General features: G+C 37.4%; 1 protein-coding gene across 2 annotated transcripts in view; it reads left to right on the top strand.

Annotated features, from left to right (window-relative positions):
• LOC149570367 (protein SPA1-RELATED 4-like) overlaps positions 1-20,055 on the top strand; it is an 89,989-nt gene extending 69,934 nt beyond the window's left edge. For both annotated transcript variants that reach the window (XM_089823011.1, XM_089823012.1), the window contains 5 exons: positions 17,010-18,027; positions 18,245-18,391; positions 18,523-18,834; positions 18,929-18,988; positions 19,566-20,055. In XM_089823011.1, coding sequence (XP_089679137.1) covers positions 17,010-18,027; positions 18,245-18,391; positions 18,523-18,834; positions 18,929-18,988; positions 19,566-19,757 — 1,729 coding nt within the window. In that variant the 3' untranslated portion in view covers positions 19,758-20,055. The remainder of the gene's footprint in view (positions 1-17,009; positions 18,028-18,244; positions 18,392-18,522; positions 18,835-18,928; positions 18,989-19,565) is intronic.
• Positions 20,056-22,921: the final 2,866 nt, after the last annotated feature.

The raw sequence follows: 22,921 nt of genomic DNA, 5'->3' as shown, positions 1-22,921 counted from the left end.
AAAAATTTCACTTTTGATGCAAAAGCATAAAAAAGGTCCACTTATGATGAGCTTTTGATGTAATGACATCAAAAAGGTCCACGAAAGTAAACTTTATATGTAGTGACATGTAAAATGTCCACTTTTAATGAGTTTTACATGTTATTGCATATAAAATGTCCACTCATGAAGACTTGAGTCATCTAATTCACTTAAAATTATAAAAATGTTACAAAATAGGTCAAGAATAATATTTATTTATCATATTTTAAAATATATTATATAACATATAAACATCATTTTAAAGTAACATTTAATTTTTAAAACCAAAAATTAAACTGAAACTATATAGTTATATAGTTACTTTAAGTGAAAACTTAAAAAGTAACTTAACTTAAAATTATAACATAAAGTGCACTATAGTCACTTTAAGTTAAAAAATTAAAGTTGAAGTAACTTAAAAACATAACAAAAAGTGAATATAAGTTACATTTTTCAAAAAGTGAAAGTCAAATTGAAAATATAACATCATATTTTTAATTCGTCTTGTTGCACCCAAAAGGTTTACTTTTGAAGCACTAAAATGGACATATCTTTTGACTGACAACTTCGATTGACCTCTAGATTGGACCGAATCGAAGGGAAAAACGAAAGGCATGACATGAGCAAAACCAAAGGACTAAAAACAAACAAACACAAACTCAAAAGCAAAGAATGGACGATGAAGGCTTTAAAAATCTAGCGAAGGCTTGACAAAAAGCAAAACGAAGAAGACTTGACAAAGGCCTTCAGTAAAAAAATTTGATATATAAATTGAAATGGATCAATCGATCAACATTAAGTATTTGAATATCAAATTCAAGCTTAGAGAAACACGAAACTAGTTTGAAAAAGTTTCGTGCTGTTAATAACATTTTGCGGTGACAAAATGCAGGACAATAAGTCTAGTCAAACTTTGTGTTTATATTTCTTGCTCGTTGATGTACCTTTGCATGTTCCTTTGACAATTTACTTAATGGAATTGAGCGATGTCCTGTTTATTTATCATTTTGTATCTTGATGCTAACATATTGTTCTTTGATTTAACCAATTAATAATATCCATTAGTATTAAGTAATCAAATCTAAGTTTGAAGTTGGATATTGGGCTATATTTTAACCAATAGAAAGTTGCATTTGTGTATGCTTGTAAGTATTGTCTTTGTGTGTTGTGAGCCTCATGTTTGAATGTACAAAGAACAAGTTACTTGCCTTCTTATAGTTTAATCTGTTGTGTTTTATTGAATGGATGAAGGAGTATGTGCTTTAGTTCCTCTCAGATGACGATGAACTAGTAACCTATCAAGACTTACAAATTTGAAATTAGAGAGTCAAGAGTTTTGAATTTTTTACATATGTTAAGAGTCAAACTCAAAGTTTTATGACGACATTGATGGTTAACGGTTGATGTAGTAATGAATGGTTAAAAAATTGTCCAATAAAATTTCAAGGTTATGTTACTTTATAGATATATTTTTTTAAAAATGCACCCAGTTCTTTTAGAGTTGAATCTTTTGCCAATCTCATACGAGTGTCATGTGGCAAGAGATGTTTTCCAATCTCTTAATAAAAATCATATGGAAGAATTGTTCTTAGATAAATAAGAAATTGTGTTTTTTAAAAATATAAATGCAATATTCATCAACAAGAATTTAGAAATCAGGATCTTAAGAGTAAAGAGCCTACATTTCAGGTGTTGGTACATTTATCCGTGGAAATACCACCATTTATGAGCATCAACATTGTTCTTCTCTTCAAGACTTCAAGAGCTTCAAGACTACAATCATTGGTGCTCGCAAAACTCATGAATTCAAATCTCATTGTAGGTTGTAGGTGCTCGAGAAAGAGTCCTCAAAGGGCTTCCTTGTACCCTTGAGCAACTTCAAAATCTTTGTATGGGGCAACTCTAGTGGTACTACCCCTAAGGACTGATTGACAAAAGAATCCAAGGCTGATTGCAAAGACAAGTAGATGTCGTTAGTAATTGTTATGTAGCCGATAGGTTGATGTCGTCGATAATTGTTATGTAGCCGATGGGTTGATGTCGTTAGCAATTGTCATGTAGCCGACGGACCCCTTCGGGAAAGTTCTTCGGAACGGTATATGTACACCCTGGGAAATCATTGTAATCACCATTGTAAGCACTATGTGATCTCTTCGGCATATATGCGAATAATAAAAGGAGTACTGTTGTTACAATAAACAAGGAGAGAAACCAATCTAGCTATATGCTTTTGGTTAACTTGTCTCTCCGACGCTGAATTTTGATAATCAAAGCCACTGTTCTCTTCACTTGATCTTCCTCAAATAAGTAGTTCCATAAGTAGTTCAGGTCTCTTTTCTCTAATAGCTTTGCATACCTTGATCTGATATAATTGTATGTCAGACATTCCTTGACAAAGTGGTGCTCTGTCTCTACCACCCCCATATTACAGAATAAACAAATTTTATCTAACCACTCTTCTTTAGGAACTTGCCATATACTTGTTTCACACCTTAGCTGGTGTGAACTAGTTCTGATTTGCGCTATCAACATTTTTGCTCTCCAATTAATAGGTACCCTTATATATGCCTTTTCATCATGACTAGAAGTGGGATTAAATTCTTTAGTGTAGTAAGATTTTTTCCGCCCCTTGTGTTTTGTCCAGATGATATTGTAAAATTTTTTCATGACATTTCTTTATTTCCTTATTACTATCCGGACAAGTATGGATGTTAACATCCCATTTTTGCATCCACTTGTCATTTTGCTTCATCCACATCGTCTAACAAGTTTTTTCATCTATGACTAGCTTGGGCCAACAATGTTTTTCCAAACCTTGGGTTTTCTTCAAATAACTTAGCATCCGGACCAATGCGGCAGCTTCTAACGAAAAAGAACCCACCTCGGCCAATAAGATCTCATAGGGCACCGTAGATTTGACTTTGAGATTGCATGTAATGAAGTGTTTTTGAATTCCTTCTACCTATCGCCATTTCTGTTTGGACATATTGCTGCCCCAAACTTCACACCTGTACAAGATCATTGGAGTGACCAGCAGACCAAAAAGAGTTTTCATGGTTGCCCAATCCCATAATTCTACGCTCCTACACCTGTTTTGCAGAGAATATAACACTTTCCACCCTTCTTGAATCCTTTTTAATTTGCATGTATCCCAATTGAGTTTGTTTTGAAAATCTATACCCAAGTATTTGTACTCTTTCACAATCTCCAGTGGATTACCCTCAAACAGGAACTCGTCCGGTATATCTCTATTCTTTTTCAGCGAAAAGTTCATAATTTTGGTTTTGCTAGTATTCACTTGCATTCCCATCTCTTGGCAAAAACTTTCTAGCACTTTCAAGTGTTCTTTCAAATTCTTAGCCGTCTTAGCAAGTATGATGAGATCGTCTGCATATAGGAGCAGTCTTATCACAAATTGAGCTAGCTGCACCCCCTCACCGTTGGTCTTGTCTATCCATTCTTCTAACTTGTCAATGTAAAGCCCAAATAAGGTTGGAGATAGCGGACATCCTTGTTTGACCTCGATATTGCTGCCAAAATCTTCAAATAACCCTTCCTTTGTTCTGATTTTAGCTTTAACCTACTGATATAGTTTGTGAAAAACAGTCCTAAGTTCCTTCGGTACTTCTAACTCTTCCATTCTATCCCAAAGTTTGTCACGTGGCTTTGTGTCAAATGCTTTTGTAAAGTCCACGAAGCAGCAGAAAACCTCAGTCCCCTGGGTGTCCCAAATTTTCTCTATCAAATATCTGAGGGTGATTCCGTGGTCTATAGTAGAGTGTTTCGGTCTAAAGCCTACTTGTCCCTTTGCTCTTTTACCTTTTGTTTCAGCCCATTTGCTGATTTTCCGTTCTACTATGCTCCAAATAACTTTTTGAAGAGGGGATTGATCATGATAGTTCGATAATTAGAAGGGTTGTTTATGTCTCCTCCTTTGTGTAGTGGAATCACTACACTAGTTGTCCAATTTATAGGGAAGCCTTCTGATGCAGAGCTTGCAACAATCAACCACTAAAGCCTTTCAAAAGCTTTTCTCAAGTCCAAGACAAGACTCTAGGAACAAGTTTTGTTCCCCCACCCACACGAGTACATCTATCCACTGAGCCTTATGAGACTCTTCCTCAAAACTTTACCCATTGATTTCAATACCTCCAACTTGATTCCTGGCTGATCACCTTTCCTAATTAATTTGGCTTCGCCAAACCCACACTTCCAATTAGGCTTACCAATTCTTATAGCCCACCTAACTCTGATTTTGGGTTTGTCACAGATCTTCAGCAAGTACCACAAGATTTTCTACACAATGTTAGACTCCCTTCAGCATACCACAGGACCCCAACAGATTTTGGGAAGAACTTAGTCCTACTCCGCCAAACCCCACTAAGACACCTAGGCCTAATTGGCCAGATTAGTCTAGGGCTAGTGATGGAATGGCTAAGGAGGGTTCCCAAGGCCCAAAATCCTTCTTGGTTATCCTATATCGCTTCTTCACACTCCAAAACAACCTTCGAATTCATTAGCAATACCAAATCTCTGACTATCTATGCCTGGTCTGTCATTCTTAATCAAGCACATGACCATGCTTGATCTAGGGCCGGCTCAAAAGTCCCTTTCTTCTTATCGAATATCCTCCAACTCCTGGAACCATCGAGGATGGAGTCCTAACTTGCATTTCTTTAAGTTTGAGTGAATTCCACTAGAGAAAACGCAAGTTAGGAAGACATGAAAGCGTTATCTACAAAAAGTGGGCTGTCCCGGACCACTGTGATAAAACTTACAACAACTTTCGAATAAATGAACCAAATAACATCAAACAAAGACAAATTTGCTCTACATTTGTGCCTTTCACTGAATCAAACACTCTGCAATTGTAACCTGACCATACAGAGCCATACGAGTCCCTGCAATACAAGAATTTCCAAAAAATAAAGGAATGTTTATTGTTCAACTTTGAGCCGTGTTCTTACATGCCTCCTCTGAGAGGGATCACGCATCATATAAATGATTCATGGCTGTTGGAAGCCTTACAAGGCCATTGACAACTAATTTGCAACTATTTCTCTTCCCTGAGCAACTTTCAAAGTTGTTATGCAGTTTTTTTGGAAGTTGTCAAAGCAACTTTTTACATCTTCTTTTTGCAACTTTTTGCAAACTTTAACAAAAGATCTCTTAAGCCCTACAATCGCACTCAAACACAACTAAAACCCCTTAAAGGCATTACAAAACACAGAACTACACCTATTGTGACTCTCGGGTTACAATTGGTCACTTGGTTTATAACCACACCAAAGTGCCATGTACCTTACAGCTGAGTCCTTTATTTCAAGTATGGTTAAGAAAAACTCTTTTCTATCATTTTAACCTAGTAGACATCTTGAATTTATGCCTAAGAGTTTTTTTAGCTGCCTTGCACCATACTCCTCAGGCCCAAAGAAACTCAAGTCTCTTGAGTTGGCAAGCTGGAAGCATCATATCCCATCTTCTTTATAGCTGCTTCAAACATCCAACTTGCATCTTCAACTGGTCTACTGGTCCATTTGATGAGGTAATCCATGTACACCTGCCTCCTAGTCCTCTTACCTTCCCTTTTGTCCAAAACATATTCAATGGTGGGTGCCCTTGCTTTGGGGAGAGAGTCGAAGATCTCTTTATCCACCTTGGTCGATTCAATGCCACTGTCTTCAGTCAGAGAACCTTTGTAAGGATATAGGTCAGAGACATTGAATGTGTTGGAGAGCCCTATGACTGGTGGTAACTCCACTTTATAAGCATTGTGTCCATATTTTTGCAAGATCCTAAAAGGACCTATTTTCCTCATCATTAACTTAGTTAATTTGGCTTTAGGGAGCCTCTCCTTTTTGAGCTTCACCATCACTAGGTCCCCTATTTCAAACTGAAGGTCTCTCCTCTTGGTATCTGCTGCTTCCTTATACTTCTTTGTTACCTTTTCTAACCTGTCCTTGACCTCTTGATGAATTTCTTTCATAACCTCAGCAAAATCACTTGCTTGAGCGCTTGTCCTCTCCATTGTTTTGATATCCCTGACCTCCATCACCCCTCTCGGATGAGTGCCATAAACAATTTGGAATGGGCTCAGTCCAGTTGTTCTATTTACTGAATCGTTGTAAGCAAATTCAGCTTGTGCTATCACTGTGTCCCAAGATGAACCATGCTCCTTAGTAAGGCATCTTAATAGGTTGCCCAATGACCTATTAACCACTTCCGTTTGACCATCTGATTGTGGGTGGTATGCTGATGAAAATGAGAGGTCTGTACCAAATTTCCTCCACAAAGTCCTCCAAAAATGTCCAATGAACTTCGAATCTCTGTCAGAGACTATGGATAATGGCAATCCATGTAGTCTTACTATTTCTTTGAAAATTATCCCTGCCATATGAGAGGCATCATGACTGGTTTTACATGGCAAAAAATGTGCCATCTTGGAAAATCTATCTACTACAACACACACACTATCACAACCCTGCTTTGTCTTTGGCAATCCAAGGATAAAATCCAGACTTACAGCATCCCAGGGCCTGTTTGGGATTGGTAAAGGGGTATACAACCCTGCATTAGAAGTCTTCCCTTTTACTTTTTGACAAAACACACAAGCCTCTACAAATTTCCTTACATCAGTAGGCATTCTTGGCCAGTAATAAAATATTCTTACCAGGTCAAGTGTCTTGTCCACTCCGAAATGACCAGCTAGGGCCCCACAGTGCTTGTCCTTTATGATATTCTCCCTCAAGGATCCTCTAGGGATACATAGCTGACTCCCTTTGAAGAGTAATCCTTCCTGCAACATAAAATCAGCATAAGTACTGTGGTACTGTCCTGTCATGTCCCTGCAAACTTGGTAAGCTTCTTTGAAGTCTTCATCACTTTCGTACATGTCTTTGATGGAGTGAAACCCCACATTCTCCAACCTTATCTCTTGAATGGTCAAGTTTCTTCTACTAAGGGCATCAACAACCTTATTTGCCACCACTTTTTTATGCTTAATTGTGAAAGTATATGATTGGAGGTACTCCATCCATTTCACATGTCTATGGCTCAACTTTTCCTGTCTATTCAAGAAACTTAATGCATGATTGTCAGTATAAACAATGAACTCCTTGGGTAGTAAATAATGTCTCCATTTTTTCAGAGATTGAACCATGGCATACATTTCTAAGTCATAGGTTGAGTATCTTTGTTTGGCTTCATTTAACTTTTCACTGAAAAAAGCAACTGGTCTGCCCTCTTGGCTTAGGACTCCTCCTATAGCCCTATTGCTTGCATCACATTCTATTGTGAAAACCTTATTAAAATCAGGCAACACTAAAACTGGTTGTTCTGCCACCTTCTTCTTCAAGGTCTCAAAAGCTTGGTCAGCCTCTTGGGTCCACCTAAACTAACACTTCCTTCCACCTTTGATGGTGTCTATCATGGGAGCACTCACATTGCTAAAGCTTCTAATGAACTTCCTATAGAAGCTTGCTAGGCCATGAAATCCTTTGACCTCACTTACTGTCCTGGGGGTGGGCCAATTCAATATGGCATCCACCTTACTAGGATCCATTTTAAGATTTCCTTTAGAGATAACAAAGCCTAAGAAAACCAGCTCTTCTTGCATAAAGACACACTTCTCTAGGTTGATCCTAAGCTTTTCTTCCAACAACCTTTTCAATACTTGTTCTATGTGATCTAAGTGCTCTGATTTGCTTTTACTGAAAATGAGAATATCATCTAAATATACAACAACAAAGTGGTTAATGAAGGGTTTCAAATTTCAATACCTCATTCATGGGTCTCATGAAGGTGCTAGGTGCATTGGAGAGACCAAAGGGCATCACCATCCATTCGAAAAGCCCCTCATTAGTTTTGAAAGCTGTCTTCCATTCATCCCCTCTCTCACCCTGATCTGGTGATAACCACTTTTCAAGTCCATTTTGGAGTAGTATTTAGCCCCTCCTAGGCAGTCCATTAAGTCCTCCATCCTTGGCATTGGAAACCGATATCTAATTGTAATCTTGTTGATGGCCCTTGAGTCTGTACACAACCTCCACGTACCATCTTTCTTTGGAGCCAATAGGGCTGGTACGACACAAGGACTAATGCTTCTCTGTATGAACCCCTTACTCAAGAGTTCTTCCACTTGTCTAGCCAACTCTTCATTTTGGTTTGGTGTGAGTTTGTAAGCAGCCTTGTTTGAGAGTGTGGAGCCTGGTATGAAGTCAATACAATGACTCACTTCCCTAATAGGTGGAAGAGTCTCTGTCTTCCCATCAGCAATCACTTCTTGGTACTAGCTTAGCAATTCTTGAACCTCCTTGGGTCCCACCGTCCTCCATGGTTCTCTTTTATCTTCTTTGTACACTTTCTTCTCTACTTGTGGCCTGACCACAATGGCATAACAGGTGGTGTTCTTCTCTTTAATGGTCCTCAAAAACTCCTTTTCTCCCACCACTAGCATGCTATTAGCTTGAGGGGTCTCTTCTTCTTCTTTTGGCAGAGGCCTCATAGTATATTTCCTTTCATCCTTTGTGATTTCATACACATTGGTCTTCCCTTGATGTTGTGACTCCACATCATACTGCCAGGGCCTCCCCAACAATAAATGGCATGCATCCATGTTAGTTACATCACATAAGATCTTATCATGATAGTCCGCAATCCTGAACTCAACATATACCTACTCATTCACCAAAGCTTGTTGTTCTTTGTTCAACCAAGACACTTTATATAGGTTAGGATGAGGCATCCTTTTCAATCCAAGCTTTTCAACCATAGAAACAGATGCTAGGTTATCAGTAGAACCAGAATCAACTATAACCTTACACACTTTACCTTTCACTTTGCAGGTGGTTTTGAACAAGATCTTCCTTTGTGGTGGCTCCTTGACTTGAGGATTCTTTAACAAGGTCCGGTTGAACGTGAGGGACTCTCCACGCTCTAGGTCTGCAACTCCTTTGCCTTCATGACTGCTTTGGGTATCCTCCTTATGAGCCAAATTGACTCTTCTTTCACTCCCATGCTGACTGTTCCCTTTTTCAGGGCATCTAGAGGCCTGGTGTCCTACTTGGCTGCAGTTGAAACATCTTCCAGTGAACACCCCTGTTGTCCTTCCTCCTGATCTGCCTCTTCCATTGCCCTTCTTTCCTCTAAAACCTCCCCTTGAACTTGATTCACCTTCTACATTCTCCTTATTGTTTGATTCCTCTGAAGATTTGAAAAATCCTCTCCCACTGGTTCTTCCTCTGCCTCTGTTGTTGTTGGCTCCCCTTGATTTGTTTTGGGAGTCACCTATCCTTCTTTGCTTTTCCTCTATCTTCAGCACCATTTGAAAACAAGAGTGCATTGATTTTGGGTTAAAGAGGGCCAACTCATCTTGAATTGAATACTTAAGGCCACTTAAATATCTTGCCAATTTTTGCTTCTCTGTCTTAGTCACCTTGGCCCTCAAGGTAAGTTTATGAAACTCCTCGGTATAAGTGCTTACATCCATGTCCTTTTGTCTTAAATTCTGCAACTTTTGGTGTACTAGGACTTCATAGTCCTCAGGGACGAATTGCCTCTTCACCTCCATCTTCATTCTCTTCCAAGTTGTGATAACTTCCTTCCCTTCATCAAGCCTCTCAGTTTGAAGGAAGTTCCACCAACTCAAAGCAGACCCTTTCATCTTGCAGCAATCAACCACCTGATGCAGAGCTTGCAGCAATCAACCACCAAAGCCTTTCAAAAGCTTTTCTCAAGTCCAAGACAAGACTCTAGGAACAAGTTTTGTTCCCCCACCCACACGGGTACACCTATCCACTGAGCCCTGTGAGACTCTTCCTCAAAACTTTACCCACTGATTTCAATACCTCCAATTTGATTCCTGGCTGATCACCTTTCCCAATTAATTTGGCTTTGCCAAACCCACACTTCCAATTAGGCTTACCAATTCTTATAGCCCACCTAACTTTGATTTTGGGTTTGTCACAGATCTTCAGCAAGTACCACGAGATTTTCTACACCATGTTAGACTCCCTTCAGCATACCACAGGACCCCAACAGATTTTGAGAAGAACTTAGTCCTGCTCCCCCAAACCCCACTAAGACACATAGGCCTAATTGGCCAGATTAGTCTAGGGCTAGTGATGGAATGGCTAAGGAGGGTTCCCAAGGCCCAAAATCATTCTTGGTTATCCTATACCACTTCTTCACACTCCAAAACAACCTTCGAATTCATCAGCAATACCAAATCTTTGACTATCTATACTTGGTCTGTCATTCTTAATCAAGCACATGAGCGTGCTTGATCTAGGGCCGGCTCAAAAGTCCCTTTCTCCTTATTGAATCTCCTCCAACTCTTGGAATCATCGAGGATGGAGTCCTAACTTGCATTTCTCCAAGTTTGAGTGAATTCCACTGGAGAAAACGCAAGTTAGGAAGACATGAAAGCGTTATCTACAAAAATTGGGCTGTCTCGGACCACTGTGATAAAACTTACAACAACTTTCGAATAAATGAACCAAATAACGTCAAACAAAGAGAGATTTGCTCTACATTTGTGCCTTTCACTGAATCAAAGACTCTGCAATCGTAACCCAACCGTATGGGGCCGTACAGGTCCCTGCAATACAAGAATTTCCAAAAAATAAAGGAATGTTTATTGTTCAACCTTTGAGCCGTGTTCTTACACGCCTCCTTTGAGAGGGATCACGCATCATATAAATGATTCATGGCTGTTGGAAGCCTTCCAAGGCCGTTGACAACTAATTTGCAACTGTTCCTCCTACCCGAGCAATTTTCAAAGTTGTCATGCGGTTTTTTTGGAAGTTGTCAAAGCAACTTTTTACATCTTTTTTTGCAACTTTTTGCAAACTTTAACAAAAGATGTCTTAAGCCCTACAATCGCACTCAAACACAACTAAAACCCCTTAAAGGCATTACAAAACACAAATCTACACCTATTATGACTCTCAGGTTACAATTGGTCACTTGGTTTATAACCACACCAAAGTGCCATGTACCGTACAGCCGAGTCCATTATTTCAAGTATGGTTAAGAAAAACTCTTTTCTATCATTTTAACCTACTAGACATCTTGAATTTATGCCTAAGAGTTTTATAAGGTGCCCTACACCACCTTCTTTATTGAAGTTGTTGAAAATCCCATTGTTGTGCAGTGCCAGGGTTTGAGCACCCCACTTTAAATATTCAGCCTGTAGTCCATCTATGTCTTGGGCTTTACCAACAACTGACTTCCTTATGCCTTGTATAATATCCTCCATGCTGAATAGATCAACTATAGTCTTGATTACCCAAGTTCTATGTTCTCCCAAGTCACGCTCGTAGAGAGTCTTGGCATACTCCAACCATTTGGTCCCTGTGATGTTGTTCTCTATCTATGTCTTTCTCTACCAAAGTTCTTTCCAAATCTTTCCGGGGCTGTTTTTCCCAAGATTAATCAGCTCAATCCTTAGTCTCACATAATCCTCATTCTTCTTTATAATTGGCTGATCATACTCTTTTTTACTTTGATTGTTCATGTTCCTTATCCACCTTTTTGCCATTTTGCACTCATCATCAAACCACGGGTTGGCCAGGAAAGTATTCTTGTCTTCTCTCTTAATTTTTGATATTTTACATCCTCCAGGGCTTTATTGATAGTAAAGACCAAATTATCTTTGTCCATGGAGTGTTGCTTAGGAGGCTTGATATAGTTTCCCTAAACACTAGACAGCCGTATAAGAGAGTCATGGAAAATATTATGATTTTCTTGTATCATTAAAACTTTGCCTGTCGGGAGTGTCTTCCTCTTTTGTGAGGGTTTTGTGACATTGTGTTGGTCTTTAATGTGAGTGGCCACTCTCATCAAGATGGAGTTATGGTCGGACTTTAGTTCAATGGGGCAGTCCTCTATCTCGAAGTTGAACTATCTTTGAGACATAGTCCTAAGAACATATGACATAGTCAACACTTTGTCCATTGTGTTTTTTGCATGTGATTCCACCCGCTTTAGGATATTTTCCCATGCCATTACATATGACCTGTTGTATAAGCAACATAAACCTAGTAATTCAGCCCCAAAATGATTGACCTTTCCCATGTTGTCTTGCGATGTTCTTACCCATTTTTGTGTTCCCTCTTCCTCAAGCCAAATCGGATCTCTGCTTTCCTTATAACTTTCTTTGAGGTTGAGAGTTTGGTTGTTTGCTGTTCTAGCATTGAAATCACCTATTAACATTATTTTTCCTAAGGAGATGAAAGCTGCAATATCTTTTTTGAGTGCAGCGAATGGGTCTTCTTTATCCATTCTAAGTTTCTTATACATTTTTTATCCTTTAGGGGCGAAGTAGTAGGCAACCACCATAGTAGAAATCTGATTCTCTGTTATTTTGATCCATATGAACTGCTTGTTTACATCTCCTTTTTCCAAGTTTATAAATCTGCTCCAAGTTTCTTTGATTAAAACGGTGATGCCTTCATGTCCCTTGCCATTTTCTACCCTCTCGTTCCATAGTGATACCTTCTTATATCCCTCAAAATATGAAACCTTGCATCCATCATGCTCATGTGTCTTAGTAAGCATAATAATGTCATTATCTTTAGCTACTAGCCCTAACCCAGGTCCTCTTCTCCCAGGATAACCTATGCAATTCCAGTTGACTATAATTAAATGTTCCTAGGTGGGCCCGAGTTCCTATTTATTGTGTGTAATTTTGTCATTGATTTGGGCTTTGCCATTTTGTAGCCACACCCATTTTCTGTTTTCTCTTGTTGTTTTCACTTTTTCCCATTCCTTCCTTGTTTCCTCTTGCTGAAATAAGGTAAGATCATCATCAAGATATATATGTGTGCCTTTGAGAAACCTCCTATTAGTTAGGATTCTGTTTTTGTCTTCTGCATTCTTCATTGTCACTCTAACGTGCCTGATCATACCTCCTCGTATCCATTTTCCAATTCTCTGTGCTTGTGTGGTTGTTCCATGCCAATCTAATTGGTTTCTAAAGAAGTTTTTAACTAAATATGTTGTGTTTTCCTGATCTCCATAGTTTCTTAGCCCCTTGATGACGATGTTTGTTGCTTTGTCGGTTCTTTCCTTTTCTTCTCTAATCTGCCTCCGTACTTTCTTTTCTATGCTTTTGTTAGGGGTGTTTGCTGGCCCCTTTACTATGTTAGCCCATGACCTAACTTCTTCAATTTGCTCTCTGAGGTGGTTCTCTTTTAGTTCTATATTGGCCATGGCATCTTGTATTTTTCTAATTTGAGGGTCTTTGTTTCCATCCCTGGCTCCTCCTCCCGTGTCACCTGTTACTGTCTTTTGTCCCCCTAATTCTTTCCTTAACAGTATCAGCTCGTACTACCCTTTTTCCATGTTAAACTGTAATTTCTGAATCTGCTCCCTAAGTGCTTTGACCTCCATTGTTAGTTTCCAGTTATCTTCGGTGAACCTTTTCATTTTGATATCATCTATTTGACTCTTCTCTTCGAGTGCCCATACCTTCTCTTTCATGGATACAAAGTCATTCACAAAGATGTCTGGAAGCCATGTTATAGTGTGTCCTTGTGGGGCTGTATTATTTGACAGCCCATCCCCCAATGTGTCCATCATGTGAGGGCCATCTGCCTTCTCTTTTCCCTTGAGAGCAGTAAGTCACTTGACTGATTCACATTGTTCTCGTGACTTCAACCTCTGTTCCACCGCATCTGTGCTGTCTGGGCCGTGCAGTACTGGTTTCGGGAGTATAGCTGCTAGCTTTACTCTCTTTGCGTATTTAATCGTCCGTATCTTAAGTATCTACAGCTAAGCAATCTTGAAAGATGGCGAATAAAAGAATATGGAAAAGTTTCCTCCAAGTATCAATAGAGGCTGGAAAAGACTTTGTAAGAGTGCAAAGAAGTGTAATAATCTTGCCCCCAAATATACAGTATTTATTTTCTTCTGTTAAAACCAACACTTATTTCCAGTGCCTGACAATTTTGATGAATATTGGTAAGGTATATTGAATTGATTTTAATGTGTCTTGTATTGACTACATATATCCTAACATATGTCGAGCTTCTCAAATTTTGTTTGTCGGCAAGGGAAATATGAAAGTCATGTGTTGGAGTTTGTCAGGGTTTTGTATAATGCACAGAAGATTAAGAATATGGTTTATCGGGTCCAAGTAAGATATGATTAATTAAATAATGGTTTATCTGCATGTTGAACATACCATTTGTAATGACATGGAAGGACAATCGTGAGACTCAATAACAGGAATACTTCTGTAGACAGTTTGTCCATTTGGTAGTTTGCAACTGAACTACCTCATATGCAGTTGAACACTTATATATATGTCATTTCGAATGGTGTAGTGAAATGGAAAAAAGGTGCGTAAGAGTTTTAGAAGTTGAGTTTTGTTTGGTAATAAATTCAAGCAAAAGTCTGTTCATAAAAAACAAAACTTGTGATTCCTTAATGAGAAGAATGGTGCATTAAAATACTTGCAGCAAAATGGATACAGGCTGTTGAACAATACGTTGCAGGAAGAGAGCAGTTTGATATCATCAGGTATATTTGATCTGCCATTGATGTTCTGAGTTTATAACAAAGACTACTGAAGTATACGTGCAAGCTTTCTCCTTTGAAATTATTATAGTTTGCAAAGGGAATTGTTCTGATTTATTTCAGTATGCTAGAGAAACTATAGTGATGTTGAATTCAGACAAATATTAATACCGGAACTTAATTCTGATCATGAAAGGTTGAGTGCAGACTGATATTGGTGTACAGGAACTTTATCATGATCATGAAAGCTTGAAGTCAGACTATAAAAGATTGATTAATATCTCAATGAATATGTTTACAAAGCAGATGTATTGATCATTTAGTTCTTTTATATCTGTAAAAAGAATGACATTAGATTATATTTCCTGTATACTCGTGTTAATTCTCAGATTAATGATTTAAATTTTGGTAAAAGCTGCTGCTTGAAACAATTTGAGTTGATTCTCAGAATGTTTGGGTGGGTGCTCATGTGGAGAATGTTGATGCTCTTAAGAAGATAGGTGTTTGGTGACTCCTTGGGTTGATGCCCTAAAACTATTGTAAAGATTTCAATTTGTGAGGCTGGATTAGGACAGTAGATCCTAACAGCATGATTCACTGTGGTTTTTCCCTCTAGGTTTCGACGTCATATTTGTGTACACTGTCTCTTGTCTTGTGATGCTTCTTTTCACTTTCAGTTTGATCATTCTGAGTCAGATGCACAAATCAAAGTAATTGGATACAAAGTTAAAGTTTTATTACTACTAATTCAACACCCCCTCCCTTTCTACAGGATATTCTAGAAGGATGTGTCTAGCACATGATGTAATTTAAGCTTGCAGGATAAGATTGATAGATAGCTTTAACATAAAGTATGTAGTTTCAAAGAAAACAGTGCTATTAGAGTCGTAGTTGGCTTTGGGGACAAGTGTCTATATAAACCCCATCTATCAACATTTCTAAGAGAATTTCCCTTATTCCTTTAGGGTTTTCGCTTTTGTTTCCCATTGATCTACTTTTTGTCGTCGGTAGAAATTGTGTATCAGCCGATGGGTCCCTTCGGAAAAGTTCTTGTTATGTAGCCGATGGTAAATAGTTTGTAGTGGACATGATGTATCTGGCCGACGGATACTTTCGGGAAGGTTCGTCGGAAAGTATTTATAACCCCTTCGGGAAGCATTGTAATCATGATATGATATCATCGAAGTATAATGTACTGTGGGCATATGCGAATAATAATAAGAGTTCTGCTGTTTGCTGTTCATGTTCGTATTCATTGTCTGTTTCTTAATTAATCTATGCGGTAAACACTTTTGTCAATCATGGAAACTAATGCAATTTATTTCTATCTAGCTTATATTACATGGTTTGTCATTGATAGCAAGGCCAAGTGATAAATCTTCTTTCCCTGAAATATCTCTTGCCACTCTCTATACTAGCCTACTTAATTCTAACCTACTTTAATCTTTTAGGTTTTTGTTTTCATTACTCTTATTGGTCATTATGTACAAGTCATAATTCTGTTTTCTGCAAACTCAAAGAACACATATAATGGTTATGGTTTTCTTTCCTGAATTCATGCTAGCATGCATTCATTTCTGTGAACAATGGAGTCAACTGTATAAGTGGAGATGAATAATCATCATGAATGGCCCTAAAATTCTATTGTAGTGGCAGTCTGCCAAGTTGAAAATGTGATAGATTTCCACTCATATTGGGAGTTGTGCCTCTCGCTGCATGTTTATTCTTATTACATCCTGTTTCTACAAATGAAAGTATGTCTTTCTATGATGCTTACTTGCCATTAAATTAATCTCCATTATTTGTTTCTACAAATGGAAGTATGTCTTTCTATGATGCCTACTTGCCATAAAATTAACCTCCATTATTTGTTTTACCCTGCCTGCCTATATGTCTATGGGTGGGTTTCGTGCTTAACTGCTCAACTGTGTACCTGCTGTTTTATTTAGTTCTTTATGTGTGTTATTATAATTTATTGAATGCAATTTCTCCAAATGAAAGCATGTCTTTCCATGATGTCTGTTTTCTGTTGAAGTATTTTCCATTATTTGGTTTACCCTGTCTGCCAAAATGTCAATTGGTGGATTTGTGTTGCTACTGTTATATTTGATTATTTCTGAATCTCTAACAGTAACCTTAGTATAATAATCACTGAAAATGGTATAGTAATAATTGAAAATGATTTAGGTATAATCTAGTAAAAATTAAAAACCTGAGAAATCAGTCCTCTATATATCTTTTCTAGACCGTGACCATGCATCTGACTGAAAAATAATGGAACTAATCCTCTCTTGGTTGCATTGCTAAAACTAAAGGGAAATAAAAGCATTCCTTTGTACTAATGGTTTCATGATCGTCAATTATATTTATTAAAATCTCCTGAACATATGATTAGATTTTTTTTCTGTTTTTAGTGCATCGAATCATGTTGTGGACGAGTTTGAAGTTCTATAAATTGTTCTGCACAGTGAAGTATTGCAAAGTGAAATCATGCATGAAGCTAGAGAACTTCTTCTGGAATGGAAAGCAGCTGGAAAGTTACAGGACGAACTAGCAGATAGGGATTTATTGTTGGATTTCCTGATTCAAGTTCAACAGCGGAAGCAAGAAACAGCTGAAAAGTTGTACGAGGCAGTTGCTTGTGTGACATCAGACATTGAGGTGGTTCTGCATCAGCAGTCATTTCTAAAGCATAAAGTTGTAAAACCTTTTGACTTCACAAAAGAAAAGCTTCTGCTAAAGAAGGGTTTATCTCCCCAAATTGAACAAAATGATGGAACAAATATCATCAGCCGAAGCAATCTGCTGAATGTTTTCCCAGATAAAACTGGAAAAACAATTGTGCTTGGTAATCGGTTTCAGAAAGGATGCGAAAATGATGGTATGAGTATTGGGAAGAAGCCAGGAAAGTCAAATTTGCAAAGTGAGGGTAAAGGAGATTTTATAGATAGAAGTGATCATATGCTGAAATATTTCAAGGAGTTTGAGAAGGCCTACTTTTCGACCAGTTGCATAGAAAAGCAGCTTGCAAGTGATTCATTAGGGAAATTCTCTAAAAGTAGCTTGGGGCAAGAACCTTTAATTAGGAGTGGAGAATCCAATATAAGCCTGATGAACAGCCTAGCTGGTATTGCCCATCCAAGCGGAGGAAGTAAGACTGATCGGCTTGGTTCTTTTTTTGACAGCCTGTGCAAATATTTGCGGTTCAGCAAATTTAAAGTCAAAGCAACTCTAAGGCAAGGGGACTTGCTTAACTCATCTAGTTTAGTTTGTTCCCTAGGCTTTGACCGGGATAAAGAGTACTTTGCAACTGCAGGTGTCAGCAAGAAAATCAAAGTGTTCGATTGTGATACAGTTTTGGATGAGGCTCTGGATATACACTATCCCGTTACTGAGATGACAAGCAGATCAAAACTAAGCAGTATATGTTGGAATAGCTATATAAAAAATCAGATAGCATCAAGTTCCTTTGACAGTATGGTACAGGTGAGAGTTGCAAGCTACTAGTCTAATTTTACATTTAGAAGATACTGTGTTGCTATTGTGTAACCTCGTCATTTTCAATTGTGCCACTTTATTCACTTGGAAGTTCGAGAATGAGTATAATAAAAGAAAAGATGGTATAATATTTTTTCATAGTATCTAGTTTTGTGATTTTTATCAGTTGGATAAGTTTCTTCTTCGTAATATCAAATATTGGCAGCTGTGGGATATTACTAGAAACCAGGCTATCATGGACTTTGAAGAGCACAAGAGACGAGTTTGGTCTGTTGACTTTTCTCAAACTGATCCAAGACAATTGGCCAGTGGGGGTGATGATTGCTATGCAAAGCTCTGGAATATCAATCAGGTGAGCATGACAATTTCTTTTGTTAGAATTGTTCATCAGTGCCTTAAGTTACAAATGAGCAGAATTTTACATTCATTTCACTTAAGTTTGTTTGCATGTTTTCTGGCTCGTCCTTTGAATGAATAAACCAGGGAGGAAGTATTGGTACTGTCAGGGCAAATGCAAATGTCTGTTGTGTTCAATTTCCACCTGATTCTCCATATCTGCTTGCACTGGGATGTGCAGATTATAAAATCTATTGTTACGATCTTCGAAATATTAAAAAACCATGGGCCATTCTGGCCAATCACCAGAGGACTGTAAGTTATGTCAAGTTTCTTGACTTCTCGAGTATTGTTTCCGCTTCCACAGATAGCACACTCAAACTTTGGGATCCTGCACTAAGTACAGGTGGGGTACTTAGCAACCCTGTCCGAACATTCACTGCACATAAAAATGAAAAGGTTTGTGGCATCCAGATTTAGTGAAATTTACTTTGTGGTTGGCTTTACAACTAATGAGAAGAGGATTTATTATTGAGTCTACTCTTTTCTACAGAATTTTGTTGGGCTATCTGCTGCTGATGGCTATATTGCTACCGGCTCTGAATCAAATGAGGTAATCTCTTATATACAGTAAAGTTCTCTGTTATTACGATCCACTCCTAACCATAGTTACAAGAATCACGGCGATTCATGCGATTCATGCGATTTGGCGATTCGATTCAAGCCAAACGATTTTTTGTGAATCGGTGAATCGAATCAGCGATAAAGGGTTTATGAAATAAGTTACTCACTAAATTTCAAGGGTTTTTTTAATTTTCCGATTCATGGCCGATTCGATTCCAATTCATGGCCGATTCACGATTTGATTCGGCCTTGCCGATTCCGATCCGATTCCGATTCTTGTTACTTTGCTCCTAACTACTCTCTTAACAAGAATTTTTCAGATATTAGTTCATGCTTTGTTGGGTAGGGATGGCCTTAAAGAATGTTTCATTATTAAATTTTATGGATACTCTATAATAATATTCCTAAGAATAAATCCATATCTCAACTTACCTTTTTCCCTTAAGTAGGAAAACAGATTCTGCAACATCACTGCGCTGCATAGTGGCAAAATATTTCTGGTGTCAACTGCGTACGTATGTCTTGGAAGCATCATTTGGTAACTTGCGTTTGTTTGTTGTCTTCAGGTGTTTGTTTATCATAGATCAATTTCATTACCTGTTGCACGTTACAATTTTAATTGCATGGACACAACAAATGATTTCAAGGTAGATGATGATACTGGCCAGTATGTATCTTCTGTATGCTGGAGGGGGCAGTCTCAAACTTTGGTTGCTGCAAATTCAAAAGGGATGATCAAAATTTTGGAGATGGTTTGATTCTTGAAATCTCAATTCCTATTTACAATTCGAAAAATGTTGGCAGCTAACTTTCTAACACATGCATTGGTTTGAGGTTCAGAGCAAATCAGCGAATTTGAACAAGCTCGCTTTAAAACTTAATTTTCTTATCAGAAAAGTTCTAATTTGTCGAACAAATTCCAAAAAATTGCTTTATGAAATACCAAATATTCATTTTTTGGAACAAATACAAACTAGGTATAATTCGCCCAGTCCATTTGAACAATTATTCACCTTAATATGCACTTTTAAAAATAGATCCTATGTTTTTGAAGAATATATGTTTATTTAAGTACATTTAATGAAACATGTTTATTATTTTCTAAATACATTTCAATATAGGAGTCAATAAATGCGCAGCCATTATATATCCTGATTATAATTCCATAAAATTTTAAGATCCAAATCATCTTCAATTGCTTAATAATAACAGTAGTTTCTGATAATTCTTGTAGAACAGTCAAATGTGTGGTAATGCGGCCAATCATCTTAGAAATTTAGATGGTAGTTATCATTAATTTGACATTATTAAAATAATTTTTGATATACATATGCATATAATTAAGTGTACCTTGTCTTAGAAGCCCTGGGGTCTGGACCAAAGAAAAAACGTAGGGCAGAAAACGAGTACCGGATGGTTAAAAAGCTTATCATTACCATTTAAAATCAATCTATCATTCTCAAAGGTTATGTCTGCTTCGATTTTCAAATAGGCCATTCACAAATACTAACAAATGAAAACAGTTTTAAAATTGTTGGCATGCAATTTAGTTTGGCATTGATGTGAAAAGAACTTGATTCAGATTATACACATGAAAAATATGATCTTGATCACGCAGAGCTGTCAATACTGAATGAAATTCTATTGGACAGGCAGATCTGTTGATACAGAATGAAGTACCATTTCTACTACTGATCTCATGATGTGTGTAAACTTATTTTATCAACTCCATGATATATATTCACGGGTTTTTACAGTATTTTACTCAGGCCTTCACTGCATGCTATTTCTCGCGACACCATGAGATAACATATTGAAAGCAACATAGAATAACCCTGCCGGTTCTAACCACACTCTTTGCACAGAACTGTCGAATGTGTTTTGCAAAGTATTATTTTGTAATTCTGGAATATATGATTTTTTGAACTTTTCAAATATATACTTTTTTGAAGTTTTGGCTAGTAAGGAAATAAACTAAATTCTGCATGAATAATTGAACATTGAAGCCTAATCATGAAATCTAACTCATCCAAATACCTTAATTCTTAGCTCTCAGTCTGATGGGTGGATATTTTGCAATTGATAGTTTAGGGTAAAAATTTAGTCGCAAAATATGATGACCAGCGATAGCATGTGAGACAAAGTCTCTCCTACTTTAAAGGGAAGACCTCTTTCTCACTTCCTTGGATCAACTAAATGTAAGCAACAAGTTGAGAGATTTTTATAAAATGGGTGTTAACAATATCCTTTCCTCTTATCTTTCAAAAAACAATCCACTTACTTGTGGAGTGAGTAACGGGTAGGGTGAATCTTCTAACCACCCTTCTATCAAGAGTTGGAAATAGTGATACCGATAAACTTTCACTAATTCAAACGCTAGCTGAAAATGTAACGGTGTGACTCTAAGTTTGATCGTACTTCTATATGAATTTTTTTTTTTCAATTAGGGCATAAAGACTCCTAAAAGTAAGAATAAATCAACTATTTTGTGAATTAAGAAATAAGTACAAACTATAGACAAAGCTTCTAGCTATATTTTTCCACAATCGCTCCCAGTCAAAGCTTTGGCTCGGATTACTTCTTAAATCACTATGCTCTTTTATTGAACACACAATAATAATATGAATCAAGACAATAGGCACACATTATAGTCAAAGTTTCTAATATGCTCTATCACAATTGCTTTCAGTGGAAACTTTAATTCACTTTTCTTCCAACTTTGTACTACACAATCATAGTTACGCTTGCACAAATGTGGCAGAGCTTTCTTGCATACAACAAAAGATGATTTTTACAATGAGGGGGCTCTCCTTTATATAGACACAGGAGTTGATAAAAAGATGAAGGAAAAAGTGGGAGCAACTCAACAAATTTTGATTTGGTCTAACGAGAAGAGAAATTTTAGGGTTACTTGCAACTACACGTGCAACTTGTATTACATCTTTTAACATACATGTAACTCGCATTACATGTAATTACACTTTTTCATGCCATTTATCCTCTCCAAGTACAAATATGAAATCCTAGGGATTGTTTTGAGGGGCCTTGTACTTTGACGTTGCAATCCCGGATGATCACAGGATTGGAAGTTTCTGTACTTTGTACCGTTGCATTCACCTTGATAACCTCTGACTTTGATGAATTGTTCGTTATGTGGAAACTTCATGTGATCTAACTTTTCTCACTCAAGTTGTCATGAGTTCTCCTTTGTAGATTAGCACAAACATGAGTCTTTGACACTTTGAAAACCTTCTCGTTGATGTCTGGATGTAAACTTTGAACAACTTTCCATCAACACTTCTAACTTTCTTTTTTTGAAGCAAAGTGCTTGGAAGAATGAAAATGTTTTGAAACATGAAAGTGAAATGCATGAGAATGCGTGCAAATGAAGATTGTTGATTTTCAAACGTGACTTAGGGTTTTTAAGACGTTATTGCATGAAAAATGATTACATGTAACCGCAACATGTGACAAGAGATGAAAAGTGAGTTGTGATGCGAAGGCGAATGAAAGATGCACTTTACATGCAAGTGTGAATGACAGATGATATGGAAAGCACAGAAAGATGTAGAAACATATAATTGCTCATGAAGGCGCGAATGCATATGGAGAGATGAAAATGGAAAATGGAAGAGCGATAATGAACTTTATAGTCATCTTTGATGAAAAGAAGTCAAAGTATATGGAAGATGAAAATGACATTTTTTTTACTTTTCAAAAAGTGACTTTTAATTAAAATCAGACCTTTTGAATGCAATTACATGTAAGACTTTTTGTGTAATCGTGTCGTGTGAGTGGATGCAAAAAGTGAGATGAGTGAAAATGGAAGCAAAAAATGAGATTACATGCATGCGCAGATGGTGAATGAGATGAAAAACATGTAATCGCATTTGTCAGATGAGATGTAAAGTGTTGTGACATA

Source organism: Cupressus sempervirens, chromosome 3, assembly GCF_028749045.1.
Source record: "Cupressus sempervirens isolate cs-2001-9-10 chromosome 3, ASM2874904v1, whole genome shotgun sequence".
NCBI classification, from domain to species: domain Eukaryota; kingdom Viridiplantae; phylum Streptophyta; class Pinopsida; order Cupressales; family Cupressaceae; genus Cupressus; species Cupressus sempervirens.
Note: the sequence above shows the minus strand (reverse complement) of the source record. Positions and strands in the feature narration are given on the sequence as shown.